The sequence below is a fragment of the Phascolarctos cinereus genome, unplaced genomic scaffold (genome assembly GCF_003287225.1).
Source record: "Phascolarctos cinereus isolate Bilbo 61053 unplaced genomic scaffold, phaCin_HiC Scaffold_2;HRSCAF=192, whole genome shotgun sequence".
NCBI classification, from domain to species: Eukaryota; Metazoa; Chordata; class Mammalia; order Diprotodontia; family Phascolarctidae; genus Phascolarctos; species Phascolarctos cinereus.
In genome coordinates this window covers 45,355,347-45,382,490 of record NW_027555625.1, presented here as the reverse complement: position 1 = coordinate 45,382,490, position 27,144 = coordinate 45,355,347, and the positions used below count along the sequence as shown (strand labels likewise).

Genomic DNA, 27,144 nt, shown 5'->3' with positions numbered 1-27,144 from the left:
TGAATTAAGAGGCATATTATTTTTTAATGTAGATTTAACCTGTCAGTGAATAAGTGCTGACATTAAAAGAAAGAAGTCATGAGCTTATAGAATCTGAATCCAAATTCTACCTTTGCCATTTATAATCTGTTTGATGTTGGACAAGGTCTCTGGGCCTCAGTTCTTTATCTATAAAATGAGGAGCTTGGTTAGATGCCCTCTTAGTGTATGATCTTTTCAAAATGTTTAAAAATTTTTCAAAAGAAAATTAAGAAATTTTTACATGATCAGTCAACAGTGATTAAGCTCCTCCTACATTTAAGGAACTGCATTTAATGGGTTTTGGGGATGCTGAGACAATCAAACAATCCCTGCCCCTCACTGCTTATCAGGACAAACACCCTGTACTTAGATAAATAAACTCAGGGTCAGGAAGGGTGTACTGGCAGCCGTAGGGAACCAGGAAAGGTGACGTTGGAGGGAAGCTAAGGATGCTGGGAAGTACGTATATAAGAGGACAGCCTGTGCAAAGTCAGGTGTGTCTGTAGCAAATAGAATGCCATGTATGAGAAGCAGCCAGCAGACTAGTTTGATGGGAAGGCTGGAGCCAGACTGTGAAGGGCCTTAAATACCAGACAGAGAAGTTTCTATTTCTGTTAGATGCAATAATTGAACAGGAGGTTGACATGATCAGATGTAGGCTTTAGAAACTTCACTTTGGCAAATATGTGGAGGATGAATGAGAGGGAGTCAGAGAGACCGGTGAGAGAGATGAAGGGCACGTGAGTGTAGGGACGGGGATGCACCAAAATTCTATTGTATTGTTTCATCTTCAGCAAATTGAACAAGTTGGAGCACTTGGAGGAGCTGAACCTGAGCGGCAACAAACTAAAGACAATTCCTACCACCATTGCAAACTGTAAACAGCTGCACACTCTTGTGGCGCACTCCAACAATATCAGCGTATTTCCAGAGATCCTGCATTTGCCTCAGATCCAGGTATCTCCATGGGAGTGAGGGATAGCCTTTGGAAGGAAAGGTTACTGACCTCGATGAGTTCCCCAGGTGTGGATGTGGGGTGGTTTTCCTTCTATTTGGAAAAGGGCCCTAGAAGGATAGAATGGGATTTTTGGTTTGAGAAGTGATTATTTAAATACCCTTGGCATACAGGGTAGGGGGTCGTGAGTATTTGGGAATGAAGACTTTGCTTTTCCTGATGTAGTTTCTTTTTGTATTTTTCTGTCCCTGTCAGTTTGTAGATTTAAGCTGTAATGACTTGACAGAAATTCTGATTCCTGAGGCTTTGCCTCCTACCCTGCAGGACCTTGACCTAACTGGAAATACAAATTTGGTTCTGGAACATAAGACATTGGACATCTTCAGGTAACATATATAAAGATTCTGAAGTTGAAATCACACGTAACCTTAATCCTGCCGATTTCAAGCTCTTTAAAGGCCTTTAAAAGACCTTGTTCCACTAGAGGCTGTGTACTAAGTAGGAGTGATGCCCTTCTAATTATGTTCCTTGATTCATTTGCTGACAGAGGCTTAATGCCAGTGACGGGACCATTCCACTGGACCAGAGCATCATGGTCACCACAGCATCACCAGCTGACTCTTCTATGACAGACGGGGGTATTTTCATCCTCATCAGGTCTTCATACCAGAGTTAGACCTATAATGAACAACTGACATCATTTGGCCCACCCTCTTAAATTTTACAGATGAGGAAAAGTTAAGTGACTTTCCCAGAGTCACCCAGGCTATGAAAAAGAAAGCCTGGTGCAGACCGGGGCCTCTGCATCCACGGCCATCCATACTGTCTTCTCTGCTTGGTCAGGGATAGAGGACCCTCACTTGGGCTAGAAAGAGTGTATGTGCCTGATGTCTTACAGGTACAAGCAGAAGAACTTTAAAATGACAAAGATAAGGGAGAGAGAGAATTACCCACGTATATTCCCAAGCTAGATACCAATAAAGGAAGAATAGCTGTTGGGATACCCAGGAGCTCATGGGAGATACAATCCAAGGAAGAAACCAGTGTTCCTACATAAAAGCACAACTTCAGGGTGCAAGTATAATGAGCTAGATTGTCAAGGTGTGAGGTGCATGATTCTAGACCAGTGGTCTGAAACTCAAGGAGAAAGAGTCCATACCTAAGGATTCCTGTGTGCCACACATGGAATTAGAAAACCACATGATTAACATTATCTGTGATCTATTGTATTTTTATCGATGTTGTTAAATAGTTCCTAATTGGATGCTACTTGAGAGGGGTCAAGTATTTGGCACCTCGGCTCCTAGACTGTTTCTTTGAATGAGTAAACATTATTTTGAAAGAAGTTAGATTATTTTAAAGGATGGGGAGAGGAAGGGATATTGTATTTTAAGAAGATATGTTCGTATAAGGAAATCAAGGAACTTGAAGGGAAACCATGGTGGAAGATACTTGGATAAAGAGCAAAAGTAATTTTTTTGTCTGACTATGCTGCATACTAACCAGACTAGAAATGGGAAACAGATCACAAGCCTGGCACCAGAACTATGATATAGTATGATGGGGAACTTCAGTTATTGAGACATCTGCTGGCATGTTCTCTCTGCCAAGAGGAGAGTAGTTAATAACATTTTGGCCTGCCTTAGTGAGAATTTCATCTTTCAAAAGGAAGAGAAACCGAGAGGAAATTCAGTTCTAGATCTGTTTCTTCACCAGAAGGGGAGGTTTCTGGCATGGAAATGATGGGGACTTTGGGAGGAAGTGACTATTCCTTCCTCCAGTTTGGTATCGCAAAGGAAAGGAAACTTTCTCTATCCTAACATCTTACCCTCTCAGTTTTGGAAAAGCAGATTTCGAAGATGGTTAAGAATGAGATAGAATTTCACATACTAAAACTCTTCAGCGGAATTCAGGCTAAGAGGGATGGGAAACATGAACAAAGTGCTAAAAATATGAAGAAGGATACAATTCTGAGAAGGAAGAAACAAATGGGAGTTGCCTGAAGAGACTGATGTGAATGTAAATGGAACCTGCCAAGAAATTAAGATCTTTTTTTAAGCTAGGCACAGAATATCTAAAGCAAGCACAGAGGATAAACACAAGTGGCAGAACACAGTCCTTTACAAATGCTGTCAGGAATGCTGGAGCTCAAACTAGCTGAAGCTGGAGAGGAAAGCCAAAGACCATAAAAAAAGGCTTTTGAAGTGGTATTAGGGAGAAGCTTTTGCAAAGGCCTGTGCAAATGCCTCATTATAGTGTGGAGATATGACTCTGGTTTCTCCAAAGCTCTACCAACAGAATGCAGTCTCTGTCAGGCTCTACCCAGGTGGAAGGCTTTTGAATATGGCCCTGGCAGCAGACTTGAGTCTGCTTTGTGAGGACCAGGCTAGGTATTTTCAGAAAAGCTCATTGCCTGTTGGCTGGGCTTTTGATGACTAATTTTTTTTGCCACAGCAACCTATGAAACAAAAAAATACAGAATGGCCCTCAGTCCTGTACAGCCTCCTTCTGTTTGTGCAGAGTGGCAGCAGAGTGAAGGAGAGGGCAGCAAAGGATTCCAAGAATAACACAGTTTTAGACAGTCTGTAAACTTTGATTTGAATGTTGTTACTCCAGATGTAAGATGTTTGTCCAGTTAGCAGCAAGTAGGCCTGTTGCTGGAGGAACTCAACCAGATCTATCGTGACGGTTTCAGTATAAATGAAACCAGAAGAAAAAAGGAGGTTTCAGCTAAAGGGAAGGATGGCTCATAAGCTCTCCTTGGAGAGGTGAAGAAGTTGGAAGAATTGGTTTTATAATTGGCCAGAGGCAACGAGAAATGTCACTTTGTGGGACATTTGGTCATTTCATATTTTAGTACTGATAAACACATGCGAAAAAGGCCACCAAGAAAATAATTTCAACTTATGCGCTGGCATCAGTTGCTGAGGACAAAGTTACAGAAAAATCCTGTGAAGAATTTGACAAGACCCTCAAAGTTAAATCATTCATTTGTGATTTCATTGCAAAGAAGAGGAGTGGTGAGAAATACATGTGAAAGCATGGTTGAGGAAGAAGGGACTTAAAGAGACCAAAAACATGAAGACTGCACAGAAACATCATGCTTTTGTATGTCATGAACACTGTCAAGAAAAGAATTGTTAGGTAATGGATAGAGCGAGCCTCAAATAACATCACAAAAAATGAAATCAATACTATAGCAATAGCCAAGAAAAATGTGTTATTATGTGGGAATTATCCCTGTGTAGCATATGCTTTGAACTGGCCTTTCCCCTTAAAAAGGCTCTCTAACTGTTCAAGGGATCCCATTCCATCCAGTCTTGTCCAACATACTGCCTCCCCTACTCCCCATCTTACCCACTCTTTCATTTGTTTTCAGTCTCTTCTCTTTACTGGCTCATTTCCTGCTTCTTACAAACATGCCCATGTGTCTCCCTCATTTTGAAAAAAAAAACCCTCACTTGATCCTTCTCTCTGTGCTAAATTTCATCCTATATCTCTTCTGCCCTTTCTAGCTAAAGTCCTTGAAAAGGTATCTACAATAAGTACCTCCACTTTCTCCCTTCTCATTCTCTTACAGTCTGGCTTCTGACCTTATCATTCTACTGAAATTGCTCTCTCCAAAGATATTAATGGTCTCTTAGTTGCCAAATCCAGTAACCTTTTCTTAATCTTCCTTTTCCTTGACCTCTCTGCAGCCTTTGACACTGTTGATCACTCTTTTTTTAAGAATGTTTTTATTTTATTCTCAATTACTATTAAAAACAACTTTTAAACATTAATTTTTTAATAATTTTTGAGTCCCCAATTCCCTCTCCTTTTCCTCCTTGAGAAGGCAAGCACTTTAATGTAGATTATAAGTTATGCAAAACATATTTCCGTATTAGCCATGTTGCAAAAGAGAACACAAACCCAAAAAAAGAAAATTAAAAAGGTATGCTTTGGTCTGCATATAGACTCTTATAAGTTCTTTCTGTGGAGATAGATGGCATTTTCCATCATAAGGCCTTCAGAATTGTCTTGAATCATTGTATTGCTGAGAATAGCTAAGTTATTCACAGTTGATCATTATACACTGTGTATAATAATTTTTTGGCTTTGTTCACTTTACTTTGCTTCAGTTCATTTAAGTCTTTTCAGGTTTTTCTGAAAGCATCCCACTCATCACTTCTTAGAGCACAATAGTATTCCATCACAATCACATGCCACAGCTTGTTCGGCCATTTCCCAATTGATGAGCATGCCCTTAATTTCAATTTGTTTCCCACCGCAAAAAGAGCTGCTATAAATATTTTTGTACATATAAGTCCTTTTCCTTTTTCTTGGATCTCTTTGGGATACAGACCAAGTAGTGGTATTTCTGGGTGAAAGGGTATGCATGGTTTTATAGCCCTATGGGCATAGTTCCAAATTTTGCTCTCCAGAATGGTTGGATCAATTCACAACTCCACCAACAGTGCATCAGTGTCCCAATTTTCCCCCATTTCCTCCAACATTTGTCATTTTCCTTTTCTGTTGTTATTAGTCAATCTAATAAGTGTGAGGTGTTACCTCGGAATTGTTTTAAAATTTGCATTTCTCTAATTAATAATGATTTAAAGCATTTTTTTATATGGCTATAGATAGCTTTGGTTACTTTGTCTGAAAACTGCCTGTTCATGTCCTTTGACTCTTTATTAATTGGGGAATGGCTCTTATTTTTATAAATTTGACTCAGTTCGCTATATATTTGAGACATGAGGCAAAAGAAACATTTGTTAGAAAGTGGAGTGTAAAACTACTTTAAAAAAGATTTGGCAGGACATCCTACAATAAACTCGTTGCAACAGCATTTTAAGGATAGAAATGGAAGGATGACAGCAAACCAAAGGAAATAGTCAAGGTCCCCCAAGGACCTCAGCATCAGAGAAAACAGAATCACTGCCCCCGGGCCCTCACGTTATTGACTGAAATGTTTTTATTAGGGAGGGCAAGAATAGCGTCCAAAAGAACAAAGCTGGGGAAAGCAGAGAGATCTGTGCAGGTGCTGGCACAAAGGTTTCATGTGCAAGGTAGCCAAAAGAGGAGGAGATGCAAAGGCTAGGAAAAGTCTTGAACCTTATTAATCTACTCCCCCAATCCCATCTAAACAAATAATCCTAGAAAAATATCAGTAAATACTGACCTATCTCTCCCTGCTGTACATTATCTTTTGTGAGATCAAGGCATCCTTGATAAGGGTGTCAAAGCAGATACTCCTCATTTTCAGAAACAAATGATCCACCTAAGTGCAGTACCCTTTTTTTTTTCACTTCCTGAAAGGATTGAAATATTGATCAAAGGGAGAAGGTCTCTCTTTTCCCAGTTATTGCTATTGTAAAGCCCTTGAGGGGGTACTGTCCTAGAGGGATTAAGTAGTCTCAGGAAAATAATTATCCATGAAGGGGCTGAGATTAAGTTTTATTAGATTAAAGAAAATGTTAACCCTGAGCTGTGTAACTGTATTTTATCATATTATAACATTTTTCTTATTCAGTATTCCTCAAAAGTTACCTCAAGATTATTTTGTTTAGGAGACGTGTCCAAGGGCATGATGGGAGTCTGTCAGTTTGGAAATTTTTCTCTCAAGCAGAACAGTGCTTGAATTTAGGATAATGATAAATAAAAATTATTTCTGTCAGGTTTGTGCTTATAACACAGAATACAGTGTTTCTTCCCCAAGGGTGATAAGTGGGAAACAAGTAGGCCTTTTGCAAGCAGTGCTCAACAGTAAACCATTTATTTGCCATTTTGTAATTGACTGAAAGATGTAGAAGACATATGATCCTACTGAATTTGTATTACTGGATTGTGAAAAAAAATTTGGTAGAGCAAAATGTCACTTTTCCCATAAGGTGTCTCCCATCTATACATCAAAATTATTAAAGATTCCTTGAAATAGATAGCAATGGAAATAACCCTGCTCAATGATCTTGTCTTAAGTATTACTGGTTCTTCCCTGTCTTCAGTATTATTCATAGGCCTTAAGTGGCTAACCAGGGTGCATGGCATTAGAAATTAAAAACGTGAAGATGAAGGAGTGATATCTGGAGAATAAAATTATGGGGTGAGAGAGGATTTTACTGGGAGAAGGAGAAAGGGAGAGATAGAACGGGGTAAATTATCTCACAAAAAAACAGAAAAGAAAAGGTTCTTACAGTGGAGGAGAAATGGGGAAAGGTGAGAGGAAATGAGTGAATCTTATCCTCATAGGATTTGGCTTGAGAAGGGAATAATATACACATTCAATTGGATATGGAAATCTGTCTTACCCTACAGGAAAATAAGAGGGGAAAGGGGCAAGAGAGCAGGAGGATGATAGAGGGGAGGGCAGATTGGGAGAGGGGGTGATCAGAAGCAAACACTTCTGAGGAGGGACAGGGTCAAAAGAAAGAATAGAATAAATGGGGGGCGGGATAGGATTAAGGGGAAATAAGAGTTAGTTTTTCACAACATTACTACTATAGAAGTGTTTTGTATAACTGCACATGTATAACCTGTATTGAGATGCTTGCCTTTTCAATGAGGGTGGGTGGGGAGGGAGGAAGGGAGAAAATTTGTAACCCAAAGTTTTAAAAACACGTGTTTAAAAAAAAAAATGTTTTCACATGCAACTGGGAAATAAGAAGTATAAGAAATGGGGTATAGAAATCTGTCCTGCCCTCCAGGAAAATAGAAAGGGAAGGGGATAAGAGAAGGAGGGGAGAGATAGAAGGGAGGGCAGACTAGGGGAAGGGGTATTCAGAATTCATGCCATCTTGGGGTAGGGGAAGGGGCGAGATGGGGTGAAAAATTTGGAACTCAAAATCTTGCGGAAGTGAATGTTGAAAAACTAAAAATAAATAAATTTAAAAAAAATTAAAAACATATAGCCCTTGAACATTGGAGATCTTAACAGGGATAGGCTAAATGCACAAAGGCCCGTTTTCTAGTGAAGCCTTTATAAACCAATGTTGAGAAGGAAGTAGAGCTCTCTGGACCTGGTATAGATTTTGTTGCCATACAGGCTATAACACGTGTCAGTTTGGGTTTATTCCCTGTATCAGGGACCTGGAGGGCAACATCTATCACTACATATCTTTGTTGAGTATTTGTATTTAGCAAAAGGTCTTTTTTTTTTTAAATTACCTGCCTAATTAACTCAATATCTTCAGATCCTGAATTTGTAGTAGGATGGATCAGTGTATCCCTGGCATTTGGCATAGCAGGTTTTGGTGACGATGATGATAAGGTCATGGGCTTCCTTGGAGGAGGAAAGGAGATGGTGAAGGAAGTGTAGGATGCGGATAGCCAGGATGACCCAACATTGAGCCCTATTATTAATAGTCCAGGAATTTCAGTCTGTGTGGGATGAAGTCTCCAAGTAGGATAAGTTGGGAGTATATCTTCTTCTCTTTCTTCCCTCCTATCTCCCCATTCCTATAGTCTCTCAGAAGAGAAGAGCCTGCTGGAAAATAAGCAAAATTGCAAAAAGAGTGATTGAGACAGGGAAATGGATACCTTACAGTGGATATGATCTGTGGGGATTTGATGCTTCAAGAGACCATTCTTCTTGCCCTAGGAGTAAGGGAATCAGAGCTCCTTGGGGCAACAGAAACCCAAATCTCTGTTAGCTTCAGTTTCCTCATTTGTAAAATGAGAATAATAATAATACCATCACCCTGGGTTGTTGTGAGGATTAGCTAAGATAATAATTGTAAAGCACTTAGTACAGTGCCTGGCACATCGTAAGTGTTATATAAATGTTAGTTGTTCTTGTTGTTGTTAGTCATAATTAACATTACTCTAAAGATGAGGCACAATGCAAAGGGGAAATTCATAGGGCGAGCCCTACAAAGCAGTAGCAGAAAGTGCCTACAGGAGAGTCCTTAGAATGGGTACGTTGAAAATTTTGATAGCATGAAAAATAGAGAAAAGGGGCATATCTTTACCACCAGTGTCTCTGATAAGGGCCTCGTTTCTAAAATATGTAGAGAATTAAGTCAAATTTATAAGAATACAAGTCATTCCCCAATTGGTAAATGGTCAAAGGATATGAGTAGGCAGTTTTCAGATGAAATTAAAGCCATCTATAGTCATATGAAAAAGTGCTCTAAATCACTATTGATTCTATAGAGAAATGTGAATCAAAACAACTGTGAGGTACCACGTCAGATTGGGCAGCAGGACAAAACAAGAAAATGGTAAATATTGGAGAAGATGTAGGAAAATTTGGAACACTAATGTATTATTGTTGGTGGAGTTGTGAAATGATCCAGCCATTTTGGAGAGCAATTTGGAGCTATGCCCAAAGGGCTATAAAAATGTGCATACCCTTTGACCCAGCAATAGCTCTTCTAGGGCTAGATCCCAAAGAGATCATACAAATGGGAAAAGGACCTACATGTAAAGAAATATTTATAGCAGCTCTTTTTGTGGTGGCCAAGAATTGGAAATTGAGGTGATACCCATCAGCTGGGGAATGGCTGAACAAGTTGTGGTATATGAATGTAATGGAATCCTATTGTTCTATAAGAAGTGATGAGCAGGCAGACTTCAGAAAAACCTGGAAAGCTTGTATGGACTGATGCTGAGTGAAGCCAGGAGAACATTGTACACAGTAACAGCCACATTATGCAGTGACTAACGTTGATAGACGTAGCCCTTTTCAGCAATGCAAGGATCTAAGATGTCTCCAAAAGTCTCATAATAGAAAATGCTATCCACATCCAAAGAAAGAACTATGGAGTTTGAATGCAGATTGAAGCATACTATTTGCTACTTTTTTTCTGTTTTGTGTTCTCTTTCTTGTGGTTCCTCCTATTGGTTCTAATTCTTCCTTACAACATGACTAATGTGAAAATATGTTTAATAGGCATGTCTATGTAGAGCCTATATCAGATTGTGTGCCATCTTAGGGAAGGAGGGGGAGAAATATTTAAAATCAAAATAAATTAATTTAAAAAAAGGGATTCCAGTAGAAATCATGAACTAGAGAAGAGAGTCTAGAGTAAACAGAAAGAGAAGATGGATAATGAAGAGAGTGAAAGAAATCCTTTTGGAAAGGGGTGCAAAAAGAAAGTTAAAAACTAAGGCACAGGACTAGCTGAAGGGGAAGAAAGTAAGGGGACACATCAAACAAGAAGAAGGTCTCAGGAGTGAGGGGAGCGAAAGCCAATCTTAAAAAGAGATTAAAGTAACTAAAGGAACATAATACTGTATTTACAGCAGAAGAGGGAACTCGAAACTGAAAACTTTTTCACAAACAATATTAATGCATCCACAATAAGAAGGGAAAGGGTCAAATGGGGAAAAAAATCTTTATCAAATTTCTGATAAGGGCTTGTAATCTAAGATATATAAACAAATATGTGTGTGTGTGTGTGTGTATACACACATATATATATATGTGTATACACACACACACAAACAAGCTATACGCAGGGTAAATAGGAAAAACTAACAGGGAAGGCACTAGAATTAAGAGGGGTTGGGAAAGGTCCTGTAGAAGTAAGATGTTAATTATAACTTAAAGGAAGCCTGGGAAGTATTAAACTTATGTTTCAGTTGCCTTAGCTTTTGAGTTCCTAAAGTAAAACTATAAGGTATAGCCAGTAATATAATAGTGGTAGAGTTCAGTGTCCCTCTTTCAGTTTTAGATTAGCCTATTGGAAAGGTAAAATAAAAAAGAAAATATAGAATTGAACAAATTGCTAGAGAAACTAGAGCATGAAATTGTATTGTCTTCTAAATGGAAATGGTAAATAATATGTGTATTTCTCAGAACCACACGGAATTTTTACAAAAATTCACCACATATTAGGTCACAGAGATAATGCAAACAAATGTAAAAACTCAGAAACAGCAAACACATCCTTTATAGACCATAACCCAATAAAAATAATAATCAGTTCAGGGAGCACAAAGGAAAGACTGGCCCAAATGGAAACTTAACAATTAAATCCTAAAATTCAAGGGTGGGGAACCTGTGGCCTCATAGGTCTCCAGGTGCGGCCTTTTGACAGAGTCCAGTCCAAGTTTTGCAGAACAAATTTTTTTATTAAGGGGATTTGTTCTGTGAAGTTTGGATTCAAAGGGCGGCACTTGAGGACCTAGAGGAGCACATGTGGCCTCGAGGCCTCAGGTTCCCCACCGCTGTACCTAAACTGTGAAAGAAAATGATAACAATGTCATCAAAATATCTGGGATTCAGCTAAGAGGGAAGACCATATCCCTATAAATGTACATTGACAAAATAGAAAAAGAGAATTACAAACCAAATATGCATTTTTAAAATTAGAAAGCAAACAAACCTAAATAAGCACAAAAGATAAAACACTAAAAATTAGAGAAGACAGATAAATTAGAAGAAAAAAATACTGAATGATGAATAAAATAAAAGCTAATTCTTTGAAAAGACTAGAAAAGTTGTTGAACCTTTAGTCAATGTGATTAAAAAGAAGATGGCAGAAAATCAAATCAACAAAATAGCAACTGGAAAAGGTGAATGACACACACAGTTCATACCATGAGAATCAATTGAAGAAATGAAGGATACTTTTAACCTGGAGAAGACTTAAGGGAAAGATAATTTCTGTCTTCGAGTATTTGGAGTGTTTAGAGGACTGTGATGTGGAAAAGGAATCATACTTGTTTTGCTAGCCTCAGAGGGAAGAAGAAGGGGTAGCAGGTGGACATTGCAATGGCAAATTTAGGCCCAATGTCGGGAGAAACTTCCTAATAATTAGAGCTACCCAAAAGTAGGACAGGCTGCCTCAGGAAAGAATGGGTTTCCAATCCCTAGAGGTCTCCAGAAGGAGGATGGATGACATGACAGGTGTGGTGGTGTGGGTTTTCTGCTTCAGATAGGGGTTATGCTGGAGAGATACTTATTTGGGGATTTCATGCTGTTCAAATCCCAACACAACAAACTCTAAAGACCAGTTTAAATTGTCACTGTATCAGAATTTTGTTATGCTGAACATTGTTTGAAATAAGTATACTGATAGCTAAAGCTTAGAAACCTCTTTGTTGTAGGAGTTTGGTGAAGCAAAATCTGCCTGTTATCTTGTTTCAAATCCATTAAATCATTTTTAATAAACTTCCAATTTAAGGTATGTCAGCAAGGCATGCCTGCATCTGTTAACAGAGCTTTGGGTCCAGCAGATTGGCAGCAGCTATGATGAGCGTAATTGTACTTTCTCTTTGACACTGCCACCCCCCCCCCCCCCCCCCCCCCCCCCCCCCCCCCCGTGTAGGCCCTCATCACCTCACACCTAGACAATTGCAGGTGCCTTTTGGTGGATCTGCCTGCCTCCAGTCTCCATTCCATCCTCCACTCAGCTATCCGAGTGGTCTTCCTAAAGTACAATACCGAATATGAAATCCTCTCTTTGACTTTTCAGGCCCTTCCTAACCTTTCCATTTTCCTAATGTTTCTTTCCACGTACATACTCTGTATCATTGACGCTGGCTTCCTTTGTGTTCCTCACATAAGACATTCCGTGTCCTAACTCCCCATGTTCACTGGCTGTCTCCCATGCCTGGATTGCTCTCTCCTCATCTGTGCCTGCTGGCTTGCCTGATTTCCTTCAGGTAACTGTCAAAATCCCACCTTCTGCAGGAAGCCTTTCCTGATCTCCCTTAATGCTACTGCCTTCTGTCTGAGAATTCTCTCTCCATTTATTCTTTCTTATTTATACATGGCAGCCAGGTGGCGCAATGGATAGAGTGTCAGGCCTGGAGTCAGGAAACCTCATCTTTCTGCATTCAAATTTGGCCTCAGACACTTAATAGCAGTGTGACCCTGGGCAAGTCACTTTACCCTCCTTGTCTCAGTTTTCATCATCTGTAAGATGAGCTGGAGAAGGAAATGGCAAACCACTCCAGTATCTTTGCCAAGAAAACCCCAGTGGGGTCACAAAGAGTCTGACACAGCTGAAATGACTGGAATTTGTGCATAGTTATTATTAGTGTATTGTCTTCCTCATTAGATTGTGAGCTCCTTGAGGGCAAGGACCGTTTTTGTCTTTCTTTGTAACCCTCACAGGTGGAAGAGAAGGGAATAAGTGTTTATTAAGCACCTGCTTGGTGCCAGGAACTGTATAAATGCTTTACCAATGTTCTCATTCTATTTTCTCCACCATTTAGCGCTGTGGCTGACACATAGTAAGTGTTGGGTAAGTACTTGGTGAGTTGTACTTGATGATAATTACAACAGACATTTTTACAGAGCATTCAGGTTTGCAGTGCACTTGTTTGAGCTTTATAATAATACTGTGAAATAGGTATCCTAGTTGTGTTTATCCTGTTTTGCAGTGGAGGAAACAGATTCCTAGAAGTTGTGGCTTGCTCAAGGTCACCTAGTCAGGGTAGAGGCAGGACGCCTTTAATGTAACAATAATGAAGTTGGCTAGTACCTTTTCAAGAGCACCTAACAATTGAAGTTCACTTTTCCTCTAGAAACAGTGGTATAACCTATGGAAAACAAATCCAAATATAAGGGTATTAGCCCCATGTGAGAGCTGATTCCCAAAAATAGGAACCTGCGATTGAATGACTTTTCCTATGCCTTTGTTCATATTAAATTTAAAGAAATAAAGGCCAAGAAAATGCAAAATAGCATTAGAGCCTCACAGTAGTTTGACCTCTTTTGCAGTCATATCACCACCCTGAAAATTGATCAGAAACCCCTGCTAACAGCTGATTCTGCAGGTGCATCGACTTTCTGGAGTCATGGGCTTGCTGAGATGGCTGGCCAGAGGAATAAGTGAGTATTTCAGCTTGAACCAGAGCCTTCTTTGGTGGTTACCCAGAAAGAACAGCTTTTCTGTGCCATTTAAACATCATTTTTATTTTATTTTCTTAAATAATATTTTTCCCGCCATTACATATAAAAACAATTTTTAACATTTTTTTAAAAGTTTTTAGTTCCAAATTCTATTCCATCCTTCCTCCACTCCAGTCTGCCTGAGACAGTAAACAATTGATATATGCAATCATAAGCATCATTTTTTAACAGAGCCTGCAATTACCCATTAAATTAATGAAATTAATTCCCTTTTTCCTTATGCTGTGGTTATTTTTCAAACTCAGCATCAGTGTCCTTCTAGAGACAATTTTATTTATAGATTTATCATCCTTCTGCCTTTTATCTCCCTGAGCACTTACCCTTTCTCCCTCCCAAAATGACCGTTGACTTGAAATTTTAAAGATTGGACACTCAGAAAATCGTACCAATGGTTGGTTATCTGCCTTCTCTGTCTCCCACTGTTGTAGACTCTGTGTGTCTGCTTTGGCCGTGGAAAATTTTGCTGAAGGTGTGGAAGCTGTCTATGGCATGTTTGATGGAGACCGGAATGAAGAGCTCCCCCGCCTCTTACAATGTACCATGGCCGACGTGCTTCTGGAAGAGGTGCAGCAGTCAGCAGTTGATACAGTTTTCATGGCTAACACATTTTTGGTATCTCACAGGTAAGCAAATTACAAACTCAACTTCTTAGTCAGATCTTCGAGAAACAGGTCTCTCAGGGTCTGGAGACTGACTAAACTGAGGGGAGAATCAGTATTAGCTAAATCTCTCTATTTTCTTCTCCCTCACTGCTCTGTTATAGCCCATGGGAACTTTGATTTGTCGTGTATGTGAATGAGTTGTCAGATGTGTAAGCTGACCATGTACTAATTGCCTGTGGTGTCTTCTTGATTTGTCAGTGTATTGGTTCCTTTTGTATTTTTCCATCGAGGATCCCCAGGAAGAAGGCAAGGCATTGTAGCAGAGTGCTGTACCAGGTGTCAGAAGACTTTGAGTTCTGGCCCTGATCTTTCAATTCCCTAGCTGAGTGACTATTTATAAAGGCCCATCTCAGGTGGAAAATTAGGGTGTGTGACTAGACCGTCCAGTCTTCTAGTTGTGTGAAATCTATGATTAGAGGTTTCTGTAGCACAGTGGCTGTATCTAGTTGAAGTATTTAAGTCCTGTAGGACCTTCAAGGATGTTGGGGATATGTATTGTCATCTTTGTTATACTTTTTTCTGTAATTCTTTTCAAGAACAGTATTTTATTGGTGGCTTATTTAGATTTGATAACTGTGTCAAAATAAAATTTTTCAATAAAAAATGCACTCCCCACACCCTTCCAGTCTTCTTAGACTTCTCCCATCCCTACCCTGCCTTCATATAGTCTTTGATCCAGTGACACTGACCCTCTGGCTTCTTTCATGACCCAAGTAAAATCTCACCTTCTGTAATAAGCCTTTCCAGATTGTCTTTAATGGCAGTACCTTCCCTATGTTTATTCTCTCCTATTTATCCTTACATATAGCTTGTTTGTACATAATTATCTGCAAGTTGTCTCCCCCATTAGATTGCAAGCTGTTCAAGGGCAGGGACCTTCTTTTGCTGCCTCAGAGCTTAGCACCAGTGCCGGGTACATAATAGGTGCTTAATAAATGCTTCTTAACTGACTTTGAGTCAGAGCATCCCCACCAAAGAAGAGATATCCCTCTTCCCCATTCTTGTTCTTAGGTATTCAACTTAGAGGACTTGATGATGATGATGATGATGATGATAATAATAATAATGGCCAATATCTCTGTAACACTTTAAAGTTTCCCAAGGTCATTCCTCACAATAATCTTGTAAGGGAGGAGGAGATAGAGCTGGTTCTTACTGGCTACTCCCCATTACCGCCTTTAGCCAGTGCCTTTCAAGGGTAAGGACCAAGTCTGGATCATGAAATAGGGGAGCAAGGAGATTACTTGTCTTCCTATTGGTGGATATTTTGAGACTTGAAGCGGTGACAGGAAATAATTTGCAAGGCTAATTTAAAAATACTCTGTTTTATTTTATTTCTTTCCCGAAACAGAAAATTGGGGATGGCTGGCCAGAAGCTAGGTTCCTCTGCCCTCCTCTGTTATGTCCGACACGATACTGCTGATCCTACAAGTAGCTTCACCCTGACAGTGGCCAATGTGGGCACGTGCCAAGCAGTCTTGTGCCGGAACGGACAGCCCTTGCCGCTTTCCAGGGTCTTCAGCTTAGAACATTGCCCAGAGGAGCTAAAGAGGGTGAAAGAACAGAAAGCCATCATAACGGAGGTTGGTGCTGCTTTTTCTAGCCCCTCTTGACGGGGACTTGTCTCCGTGACAGCCAGAGTCTAGTTTCCTGTACTTCGTCGGCTGCTGTGTGGTTAGAGCTCTCTGAAAGGGGCTAGAGGTTCTTACCTTTAACAATTTCTGAGTTAAGTCTCTTCTTGGAATTAGTTTCATATCCAAGAAAATGTTCAGTCCTAAAGGCTTTCAGTAGCACTGCTGGACAGAAGCCTTTACTAGACAAATAGCGAGCAGCAGGAAAGCACTAGATTCACTTGAAGTGAAAGATCCAGTTTTGTTTCTGCACCTTATGACATTTCGTTCCACATGTTTGTTCATGTTCAAAAAACAAAAACAAACTAGTATATAAGCTTCTCCCCCTTGGTTGATTTGATGACCAATTTCATTAGTGTGCTCTTTCTGACAAGATGCTTGAAAAGACGCAGATCCTTGTTGTTTAATATTCTCTGCTCTGAAATGCAAGCTATGGTTTTTTCTCTTATTTTGTATGATTTATCTAGTAAGTTTTTTTTTTAAAACAACTTGAGGCATTAGTTGCCAGCATCCTTAATATTTTTATCTTCTTTTTAAGAGTTAGCGTAATATTTTTGTTTCTCTTCTCAAAGAGACTAGTTTGCAGATCCCTAGAATCCAGTAGCATAGACATAGACAAGAAGTATGACCATTAGTATTTACTACTACATGTGTACATATACACTGTATGAAACACCTTACATAATCCTTATATGCAGTTAGATTGTTTTCCAAAAATACTTTTGCCAGCAAAGTAAGAGTTGTGAAAATACCGTAGCGTCGCCCTGGGACAGTGAATCATGTGAACCACAGAGTCAGGGTTGGGGGCGACTTCAGAAGTCTAGCTAGTCTAGCCCTCTCGTTTTATAGGTGAGGAAATTGAGGCCTGGAAAACTGAAGTGATTTTTTTCCAGCACAGAAGTAGTAATAAAAGAGCCAAGATTCAAACTTAGGCCCTCTGGCTCCCGTAATTAGCAATCTTATGCACTGCATTCTGATCCATGAACACATGTAGACAGACCCACCCAACCCCAGGAGGGCCTCAGGAAGTAGTTTTGAGACATGAATCCTGGCCTGGAGCATTCCCTGCATTGGAGTTCAAGGCCAGGGCTTCTTTCTTTGTTAATTGTGTGATGTAAAGGCAGTTAAAGAGACAGCACAGTGCAGTGGAAGGAGTTCTGGGTTTAGAGCCAAAGCACTTGCCTGTCCTGCTCAGAAAACTTACTTTTCTCATGTATGAAACCAAGGGTTGAGGCTACAGTGACCTCCAGGTCCCTTTAGGTCCCTTTCAGTCCAGAATCCATACAGATAAGTGAAAAGAGGGGGCTTTAAATTTCTAGAATTTAGATGGTGTGGATTTATTTGTTTTAGGTTGTAGATAGCTTTTGAAGCTGATTTTGAAGAACTGGTGAACAAAATTTGATAAGTTTACAAATAGAGTAAAATTTCTTTCTAAGTTTGCATTGATTGCTTCTTTCCTCATAGGGAAAATATTTTGACTTTTAATAAAGTTAATTAAAAAATTTCACTTAAAGCAAAACAGTTAATTCTGTATTTTAAAGCATATTATGTGGACTTCAGAATTTCTTTAAGATTGAATTCTAGAATAAATCATTTATGACTTCCTACTTTGTTTAGAGTTTTGTGGGTTCTAATTTGACCTTTCTGTAGTTCATTTTTTGTGCTGGAATCGGGGTGGATAGGTTTGATTTTTTTTTTTCCCTCTCTCTTTGGATTCCTTCATCTACTTCCTTCCAATTTCTTTTAGGCTCTTTCCTGCAAAGGTTCTCCTAAGCAATCAGGTATCTCTTTAGATCTTTTTAGTTAGTCCCAACTTCCTCTCTAATGAAAGGCCATTTGTAATGATCCATTGGATTCTGAACCTCTCTTAGAATACTAGTGATAAGGAAAAATGGCATGACTTGTGCTGGTGGCTTTTTCTAACCCAGAGGTTTCTTTAGGTAGAAAAGTAGTGAAGTCTTCTTTCACATAAAGGTTGCTGAATATTTTGGAGATGTTAGGGCCAAGCAACTTTAGTTACTGCCTTTGACTTTTTAGTATGCAAACAATAAAATATTTTGGGCCATAATCTTATATGTTTAGCTCTGGCACTGGTAAGAACTTTCAAGTCTTTGGAAAGTACTTAATGATAAATCTGTTTTCCTCTATGACATGTTCTTAAGCAGTAGGACATAGATAAATGTCAGGACCCTTAAGGTTTATTGCTTATTGTTTAAACTAATTGTGTTTATCTTTAGGACAACAAAGTGAATGGAGTAACCTGCTGTACCCGGATGTTGGGCTGTACATACCTCTACCCTTGGGTCCTTCCGAAACCCCATATATATTCCCTTCCGCTCACAGTACAGGACGAGCTGCTCATCTTGGGAAACAAAGCACTGTGGGAACACTTGTCTTACCTGGAAGCCGTCACTGCAGTCCGGCATGTCCATGATCCATTAGCAGCTGCCAAGAAGTTATGCACATTAGCGCAGAGCTATGGTTGTCAGGACAACGTTGGGGCAATGGTGATCTGTTTGAATGTTGGGCAAGATGGTTGTACTTGTGAGGTGAATGGCCTCAGCCTCCCAGGTCCTGGGGGATTTGCCTCAACTACCACCGTCAAAGATGCTCCAAAACCAACCACCCCTTCCTCCAGTAGTGGCATTGCCTCTGAGTTCAGTAGTGAAATGTCCACCTCTGAAGTGAGCAGTGAAGTGGGCTCCACAGCTTCTGACGAGCACAATGCCACTGGCCTGGATGCCAGCCTGATGCCAAGGCCAGAAAGACGCTGCAGCCTCCATCCCATGCCTACCTTGGGGATATTTCAGCGCCAACCGTCTTGTGCCACTTTCTCAAGTAACCAGTCTGACAATGGCCTGGACAGTGATGATGACCAGCCAGTTGAAGGGGTCATAACGAATGGCAGCAAGGTAGAGGTGGAAGTAGATATCCACTGCTGTAGAGGAAAGGGTCTTGAGGCATCTCCTCCTGCCCTTGAAGAGACTTCTCTGACTCTAGGTCCTGAGGAAGACTCTGGAGGATTGTTCTTTAGGTTCCAGAGACAAAACAGTGTGAGCTGTGCAGTGCTCCTTCCAGTAAGCAGGGAGTTACAGAAATCTCCATCCACTTCTTGCCTGTATGGGAAAAAACTCTCCAATGGCTCTGTGGTGCCCCTAGAGGATAGTTTAAACCTCATTGAGGTGGCCACAGAAGCACCCAAGAAAAAGACGGGCTACTTTTGTGCCCCAGCTCAGCTGGAGCCAGAGGATCAGCTTATTGTACCTCATGACCTGGAAGAGGAAGTAAAGGAGCAACTTAAACACCCCCAGGATGCCCGGGGTGGGGCTGACACAGAGCCCTGGGAGGAGGATCGGGTGGACCATTCAGAAGAATTTGACACTGCTCTGTAACCCTCCGGAAGGAGCTCCAGGATCTGAGAAGGTGATGGATTCTTGTGGCCCATGGTCCTTCCCAACAAGTTTGGCTTCTGTGTTGGCCATCACCGTGTGGATGAACAGAATGGAGCCACTCGGAGATGAAAGATGAGAGGGGCCAGGTTTACTTAGAATGAACCAGTAACTACCATCAGTGTTGGATTTAACACTTAATTGTCATTGGAATTCCCTGGGGAGGAGGAGAATGTCTGCCTCAGTCCTGCCACCTGCCATTAACTCCTTCTGTCCTAGGTTAATTTTGAGAACTGCCTACCCAGGCAGGAAGGGGACTTGTTTCTGTGGAAGAGTGACTGAAGACTTGATTCTCTTCACAATCACTGCTGAAGGATCTCTGGCTGCACAGTCACCTTGTCAAGTGTCAGAGTGCTATAGGCATGTGGCTTTCTTATTCTTCTCTAAGAGAATACAGCCTATGGAAATGAAGCTCACTGGAAATGCAGAGCCAATCAGACAATTTTGATTTATGTATGTATTGTAAAGGAAGCACTTTTCAATGACTGACATTCGTTTTTGAATCTGCACTCAGAGCCAGTCTTAGAGACGGTCCACACCTTGGTCCCTCCGGTTGGGGACAGCAAGGTGTTGGTGCCTCTCACAGGGGTCCCAAGAAGGATTAGAGGGAACAAAGATGGGGGAGGATTCAGATTTCTCTTAATAGGGATGTGAATTTTTAAAAGGTTAAAATCAGAATGAAGAGAAAAGCTGCAGAGTCTCCTGGTCATGATGAGGGGATCCAGTGCAGATCTCCTGACAGGAAGGAGAAGGAGCTGGGAATTTCCCTGCATATGAGAAGGGAGCGATCTGGAGACTAGCATAATTCCATGAAATGTGGTCAGGAGTCGGCAGTTTTCATCTCCTGCTAGGTAGGACCAGGGGCTGACTCCTATCCAGGTGACCTTGAGCTTTTGTATGTTTCAGGAGAAATTGAGAACAGATGGATGAACCTCACACAGTAGAAATTCTTCTCTCTCTCTAGTGGAGGAAGATCATTTTTCCTGAAAGCCAGAGGAACAGATGTTAACACTAAAATCTGTTCTTTATAGGCCTTCAAATCTTAATGTTGCAGTGACTGACTATGTTACCCTTTAAAAATCAGTCGTCTTATGCCACGTATGCTCTCAGTGGGTGTTAGGCTCATTTACTGCTATGTGATTCTTATCAGATTAGAAACATTTCCGTGTGAACAAACCTGTTTCTGTGCTTTTTACACATCACTTCTCATGCCACACGGCCCTGTCAGAATACATTTCCTTGTGTATTTTGTTCAGTTGCCTTTATAATTTGAAGGCTTATGTAGACAGGAGAGCTAATTGCTAATTTTTCTTCCAAAACTCGGACACTGCCTCAGCTAATCAATTTGGGGGTGTGATTTAGATCTGTTGAGTGTTTGCACAGTCCAAGAAGAAAACAGGGAGGAACCATATGGTATTTGCTTTATTAGTAGGAACATGAAGACTGAATATTGGTTTGCCAAATAATTTTTAAAAGCATCTTAATTTATACTTTGTTGGGGGGCTTGTTGTTTGAAGCAATAATAGTAAACCAGTTGACCAGATCACTGATGAGTCCATGGCATTGGTGTCTGAGATGCATCACCTATACACGAATGTGTGGCACTCATGTTTGCTCTTAAAGGGGGATCCTGCCAACTGCTTAATGACCATCTGATGTAAATCTTTTCAGGAGTCCCAATTTGAGTTTTTGTACCGTTAGGAAAATTTTGATTTATCTGTTAAACTGTTGCTCTGCTACTGAAGAACATACAGTTTCAAATCTTTGATCTGAGTAATTCCTCCTTAGGAAGGGACTACAGGGGCACATTCAGGGTTTGAGGTTCACTAAAACAGGGGTGAACTATTTTGTGGCAGTAGCATTGTCTCTTTGGGGGAAATGAGAAAGCCAATAGGAAAGAGGCTAAGATGGTAATGATAATGCTGAGCCTTGTCCTTCCAGAGCTGCAGAACAGTTGTAGAAGTAACATCCTCTTAATAAAGAAGGCTGATTTGTAAAGATGCAGTGTGAAAATTACCACCTCTCTCAGAATTGTCCTTAGCTTGTAAAAATGTATTTCATTTCGTTCCCCAGCTTGCTTGTTTCAAAAACCACTCGTTTTGTATAACCTGATGTATATCGGGCCTTTGCTTTTGACTTGTAAGCTCAGAATTTGAGAGCTACAAATGTTCCTATACTGAAGCTAAAATTATTGCCATTATCATTATTATTATTATTATTATTGGCAAATTTCAGATTGGATTAAAAAAACCGAACCTAAATTTGGGGGTATAGGGAAAAATGAGTCTCTTATCCAACCACTCTGGAGGAGATAAGTAAAAGACTGCTTTCTGAAAAACAAGCAGCTTCCCCCCTACCAGAAGAGAAGAGTAGACCTGTTGCCCTAAAAGATGATGTTTAGGAAATTGCATTATCTGATCTGGTTCTCGGTGGTTCATGATATCTAGCCCCATACCCTGAGCACTGTCTATTCTCTTAAGCTCGAGGGACTAAATGTGCCCCTCAATTCCCCTTGTACAATGTCCTTCTCGTGGTTCTGTGTTCTTTGTGAACTATGTGCTTGCCATCCCTGTGTAACAGACCAGATTAACAGAGGTTCTGAAAGCATAAAGTGACTCATTCTGAGCAGCAGCGTGTGACCCCTGTGAGTTGAAAATGTACGAATCTTAGGAGTCATGGTATTTAATCAAAATGGATTTGGGAAGTACATTATATTTTAAACTTTGAAGATTAATACATCAAGCCACAGTGCTATTCTGGTCGCTGACTCACCACTCCAGACAAATGAGGGTTTACTTTACTACTGTCAAGCATACGTGTGCAATAAGATGATGTGTTCCCTGTGTATAAAAGAGCAGATGTGAGCAGCTTGATTATTATTGGGTATGATGATAATAGTTTGTTTGCAGTTGCTGCTGTTTTCCAGGAGATGGGTCTAGTTAGTATTAGCCAATCTACTGAGTGTTGAATGATTATCTTATTTTTATGTAGAACTTCCAACAAAATCAAGCCACTGGCTTACCATCTTTTTCTGTTGACTAATTATCCCGTGAAAAACCTCCACGAGGAAGCAAGTGACAAATACATGTAATGGTGATTCAGCAGCCTCCAAGCCATTCAGGGATGCCTGAAGCAGGCCAGACAGTGTGTGACTTGTCTCATACTTCACCTCATTCTGGGTGAAGCCATTCAGATTCCCTAAAACACACAGGTGACATTTTATTTTTAGTTCATGACTGTCCTATAATTGAGAAAATACTTCCTGGCTTAGGAAAAGAGCCTGTGTATAGTAAGTCTTGCTGTGATCATTCAACCACACATAAGTTCCTTGTGCTCTAGACTCTATGCCCTTCTCCTGGATTTTGTAGGATTTCCCTCACTTTGGCCAGTGGATGTCGTCCAGGCAGTGAGTCTACATCTTACAGTTTTGTGCAATCATTGTCCTGTTATAGTCTTAAGACTCATTATAGTGTATTTTTGATATTTTTGAAATGTGTTAAATTTTTTAATTCAATAACATGAGCCAGAGCATGTTTCAGCAAATCTATTGTTTGTAAAAATAATGATGATGATGATGATGATAATAATAAACAAATAAATATAATATATTTTGGTGCTTTTGTTTTAAAGTGGAATGCGTATTATTTTAAAAATATTTGTACGTGATGTCCTTTCGCTTCATTATATAGAGAGATTGATTTGGAATTGAAAGCATCCTCAAGATTTTCCCTTGTTTCCTGCTTTAGGGAGATGAACAAGACACTTAGGGTGGGGGAAAACACATACCTCACATAAATCTTATTAAGATTTACATATAAGTTGAGACAGACAGGAATATTTTTAGCTAGCTTTTCACATGATAAGGCAGAAAGCTCTCTACTTTCATTAATACTGTACTTTGTATATACTGCACATCTCAAGGACATAGTCATTTTCTTAAGCGCATTAGAAGACCAAATACTCAAGTCTTCTCGTCAATATCCTTAGTAAAAATTAAATTTCTTTTTTTAGTCAGTAAAAGCCTGTCTTTTCTTCCTACTCCCTCCCTGAAATGAGAAAGAAAGAAAAACAAAACTCTTAACTACGAATATGTAGTAGTTAGCAAGACAGATTTCTGCCTTGGCCACATCCAGATGTCTCATTCTGAACTCTTCAGTCCTTCGCCTCTCCGTCAGGAGGTTGGTAGCATGTTTCCTCTGGAACTGTGGTTGGTCCTCACTGCTAAAAGTTCCTAATTCTCTCAGAGTTGTTTGCCCTTATAATATTGTTGTCATTTGTATAATTTTTTTCTCCTGGTTCTTCTCACTTCACTTTGTATCATTTCATACAAGTCTTCCTAAGTTCCTCTTAAACACCTTACTTCATCATTCTTTGCAGCACAGTAGTAATCCATCATATCTGTGTATCATCAGGTTCTCGGTCATTCCTCAGGAAGTTCTAGTTGCTGGGCGTACACCCGAGGGCGATCGGAGTGAAACGAAAGGCCGCATACATTCCAAAATATTCACAGCACTTTTTGTGGTAGCAAAGAATTGGAAATAGTGAGTGCCTGTCAGTTAAAGAAGGAGTTCTAACAGAATGTTGTTGTGCAATAAGAAATTATGGGTTTAAGTTAACAGAGGCATTGGGGATAGAGTGATGATCCTCAGAGTCAAGAAGACTTGAGTTTTAAGTTCTCCCTCAGACACTTCCTGCCTATGGGGTGCTGGGCAAATCACTTAACCTCTAACGAGCCTCGGGCAACTCTCTGAGTTGCAAAATGGGGGCTTGGTAGAGGGCATTTACTCACTGAGAACCCCCTCTAGAGATGAAATCAGAAGTCTCTGACCTCGCCACATTCCTAAACAAAATCAAAAAGATGAGGGAAGCTAGAAAGGCAAGGAGGCATAGACACTGACCACGGCAGTTTAAGTAAAAAGAATAGCAAAAGGAAGCAGCCAAACACCAATTAAATGACCAGGCTTGGGTGTGGAGAAGAAATGGAAAAAAAAAATCGTCTCTTTCTTCCCCCCCAGAGGTAGCAGATTGTGGACGTGGAATATGAACTACATCAGATATGGTGGCTATGTTTGGTTATACTTAATTGTTTCTCTTTGTTACCAAGGAAAGCTCACTGTGGGAAGGGAGCACATCCATGTTGTCTGTGACATAAAAACTAAAGGGATCAATAAAACTTTAAAAAAGAAAATATTATGGAAAACGAGTCAAATGCTGTAGGACAGGAAAAGGACAAGTGTCGTGATACTTCCCCCAAAAAAACAAAAAAAAAAGGTAAGAGTATGGAAACCTGGCAAAGTTCTTGAATGTATTACTAAAGGTGATGACAAAGAGCTAGTTAGCATAACTGCATCTCCAAGAGGAGCTTGTGCCAGGCTAATCTCCATACCTTTCTGATATAAGTTAACTAGAATGGTAGACCAGGGAAAAAGCTATGGTTATAATTTACTTAGCTTTTTGTAAAGTATTTAATGAAGTCTTAGGATATTATTGTAGACAAGATGGAGAGAGGACTTAGACTACAGTATAGTTAGAATTCTAAAACTGGGCATAGTGTCTTGAGGTCCAGGTAAGAGTGTCAGCAGGAGGCATGGCAAGGTGATGGCCAAGGTGAATCATGGTGGTTGGGAATGTGGCACCTGCCTGATACAGTAGACTTTCTAAGCTAATAATATCTCTTTTTAAACATTCACTTGAAAAATTTTAGTTACAAGATTTTTCCTGGCCAGCCCCTTCTCTACCCATTGAGCAACATACCATATACATATGTATGTATGTGTATAGACATGCAAAGCGTATTTCCATGTTAGCTATGTTGCCAAGAAAAAAGAAAAAGGGGATGAAATATGCCTCAATCTTCACTCAGAGTTCATCAGTTGTCTCCTTTGAGATGGATAGCATTTTCTATTCTGAGTACTTTGGCTTTTCATGGATCATTTTATTGATTAGAGTAGCCCATTCTTTCACAGTTGATTTTTCATTACAATTTGCTGTTACTGTGTACATTGTTCCTAATTCTGCTCACTTCACTTTTCATCAATTCACGTACGTCTCAGATTTTATACAATCAGAAATTTCATAGGAATAAATACAGAAAGGCTTAATCTTGAGATCAAAGATTCAACTCAAGTGTGCAGTTAGGGGAGGTATGTAGATATCAGCTTCTCTGAAAAAAGATTTACCCATTTTTAGTGGACTGCAAACTCAACGTGAGTCACCTGTGGCATGGCGGCCGAAGAAGCAACTCCAAGCTGGTATCAAGAGGCATGACGTCCTCTGGCCTCGTCAGACCCCATGGAGTGTTCAGTCCTGGGCACCACGTTTTAAGGACATTGATAGACATGAGTTATCCTGAAGAAGTGTTCAGGATGTTGAAGAATCCCAAGGTCATATCATCTGAGAATCAACTTGAAGGAAACCGGGGACGGTTAGCCTGAACAAACTGAGAAGGGATGTAGGGGCAGAAAGAAGCTGATAAATGACCCCCCAAAACCAACCAAAACCCACCGTAACAGAGAACAATCTCTAGGTGGAAGAGGCATCTACAGAAAGCGGGAAGTCTCCTTTCACTCCGCATTATCAAGGAAGGCCGTATGACCATGTCTTCCAAGTCATAGGATGATTCTTGTTCAGGCATGAGTTAGACTATCAATGGCTTCTGAAATACCTTCTAACTCAAAATTCACTGCTGACCTCCAGTTTTGAATCTCCAGCTGCCTTCTAGCCATCTTGAATTCATAATACTTAAAACAACCTGTCTTTCCCCTAAACTCTCCCCCTTTCCAAACTTACTACCATCCTCCCAGTCCCCAAGACTGGGGGTCACCCTAGACTCATTATCTGTCATCACCCACATCCAAAGTGATGCCAAGGCCTGTCAATTTTACCTCTACAGCAACTCTTGAATACACCTCCTTTCCTGATGCTGCCCCCTCATCTGGGTAAGTCCTTGTCACCTTTCTAATGGACTACTGCCTGCTACTGGTCGGCCTGCCTCAAGTCTCTCCACTCCAGATCACCCTTCATTTAGCCGCTAGTGATTTTCCTAAAGGAAAGATCTGACCATCTCTGAGTAAAGTCCTTCATAACCTACTCCCTTCCCCCTACCTTTCCAGTCTTCCACCCTGCTTTTTAAAGGCACTGGCCCTGGCTGGCCACAAAATCCATCGCTCAGCTCTGGCCATTTTCTCTAGTTGTCCCCCACGCCTGCAATGTTCTCCCTCCTCATCAGCCAGGAGATGTCTTGGCTTCCTTCAAGTCCTAGCAAAAACCCCACTTTTATAGGAAAATTTTCCCAATCTTTAAATTCTGGTGCCCTCCCTATTATTTTCTGTTGTTTACATAGTTTGTACCCATGTTTGCTTCTTGTCACCATTAGATGGTGAGCTCAAGGTGCTTTTCTTGAATCCCTGGTGCTTAGCAAAGTACCTGGCCAAAAGTAGGTGCTTAATAATAAATGCTTATTGACCGTGATTCTGTGAATGAAGGCTTCATTTCAAGATTGAGTGTTAGTGATCTCATTGAAGGGAAATAGTCATTAATGTGAGGTGATAATATTAATCCTTCAGTGGATGAAGAGAGA

At 40.3% G+C, this 27,144-nt stretch overlaps 1 protein-coding gene across 2 annotated transcripts in view; it reads left to right on the top strand.

The window, feature by feature from the left end:
* PHLPP2 (PH domain and leucine rich repeat protein phosphatase 2) overlaps positions 1-23,194 on the top strand; it is a 106,172-nt gene extending 82,978 nt beyond the window's left edge. For both annotated transcript variants that reach the window (XM_020963607.2, XM_020963605.2), the window contains 6 exons: positions 816-978; positions 1,232-1,362; positions 13,632-13,742; positions 14,252-14,446; positions 15,837-16,068; positions 18,354-23,194. In XM_020963607.2, coding sequence (XP_020819266.1) covers positions 816-978; positions 1,232-1,362; positions 13,632-13,742; positions 14,252-14,446; positions 15,837-16,068; positions 18,354-19,508 — 1,987 coding nt within the window. In that variant the 3' untranslated portion in view covers positions 19,509-23,194. The remainder of the gene's footprint in view (positions 1-815; positions 979-1,231; positions 1,363-13,631; positions 13,743-14,251; positions 14,447-15,836; positions 16,069-18,353) is intronic.
* Positions 23,195-27,144: the final 3,950 nt, after the last annotated feature.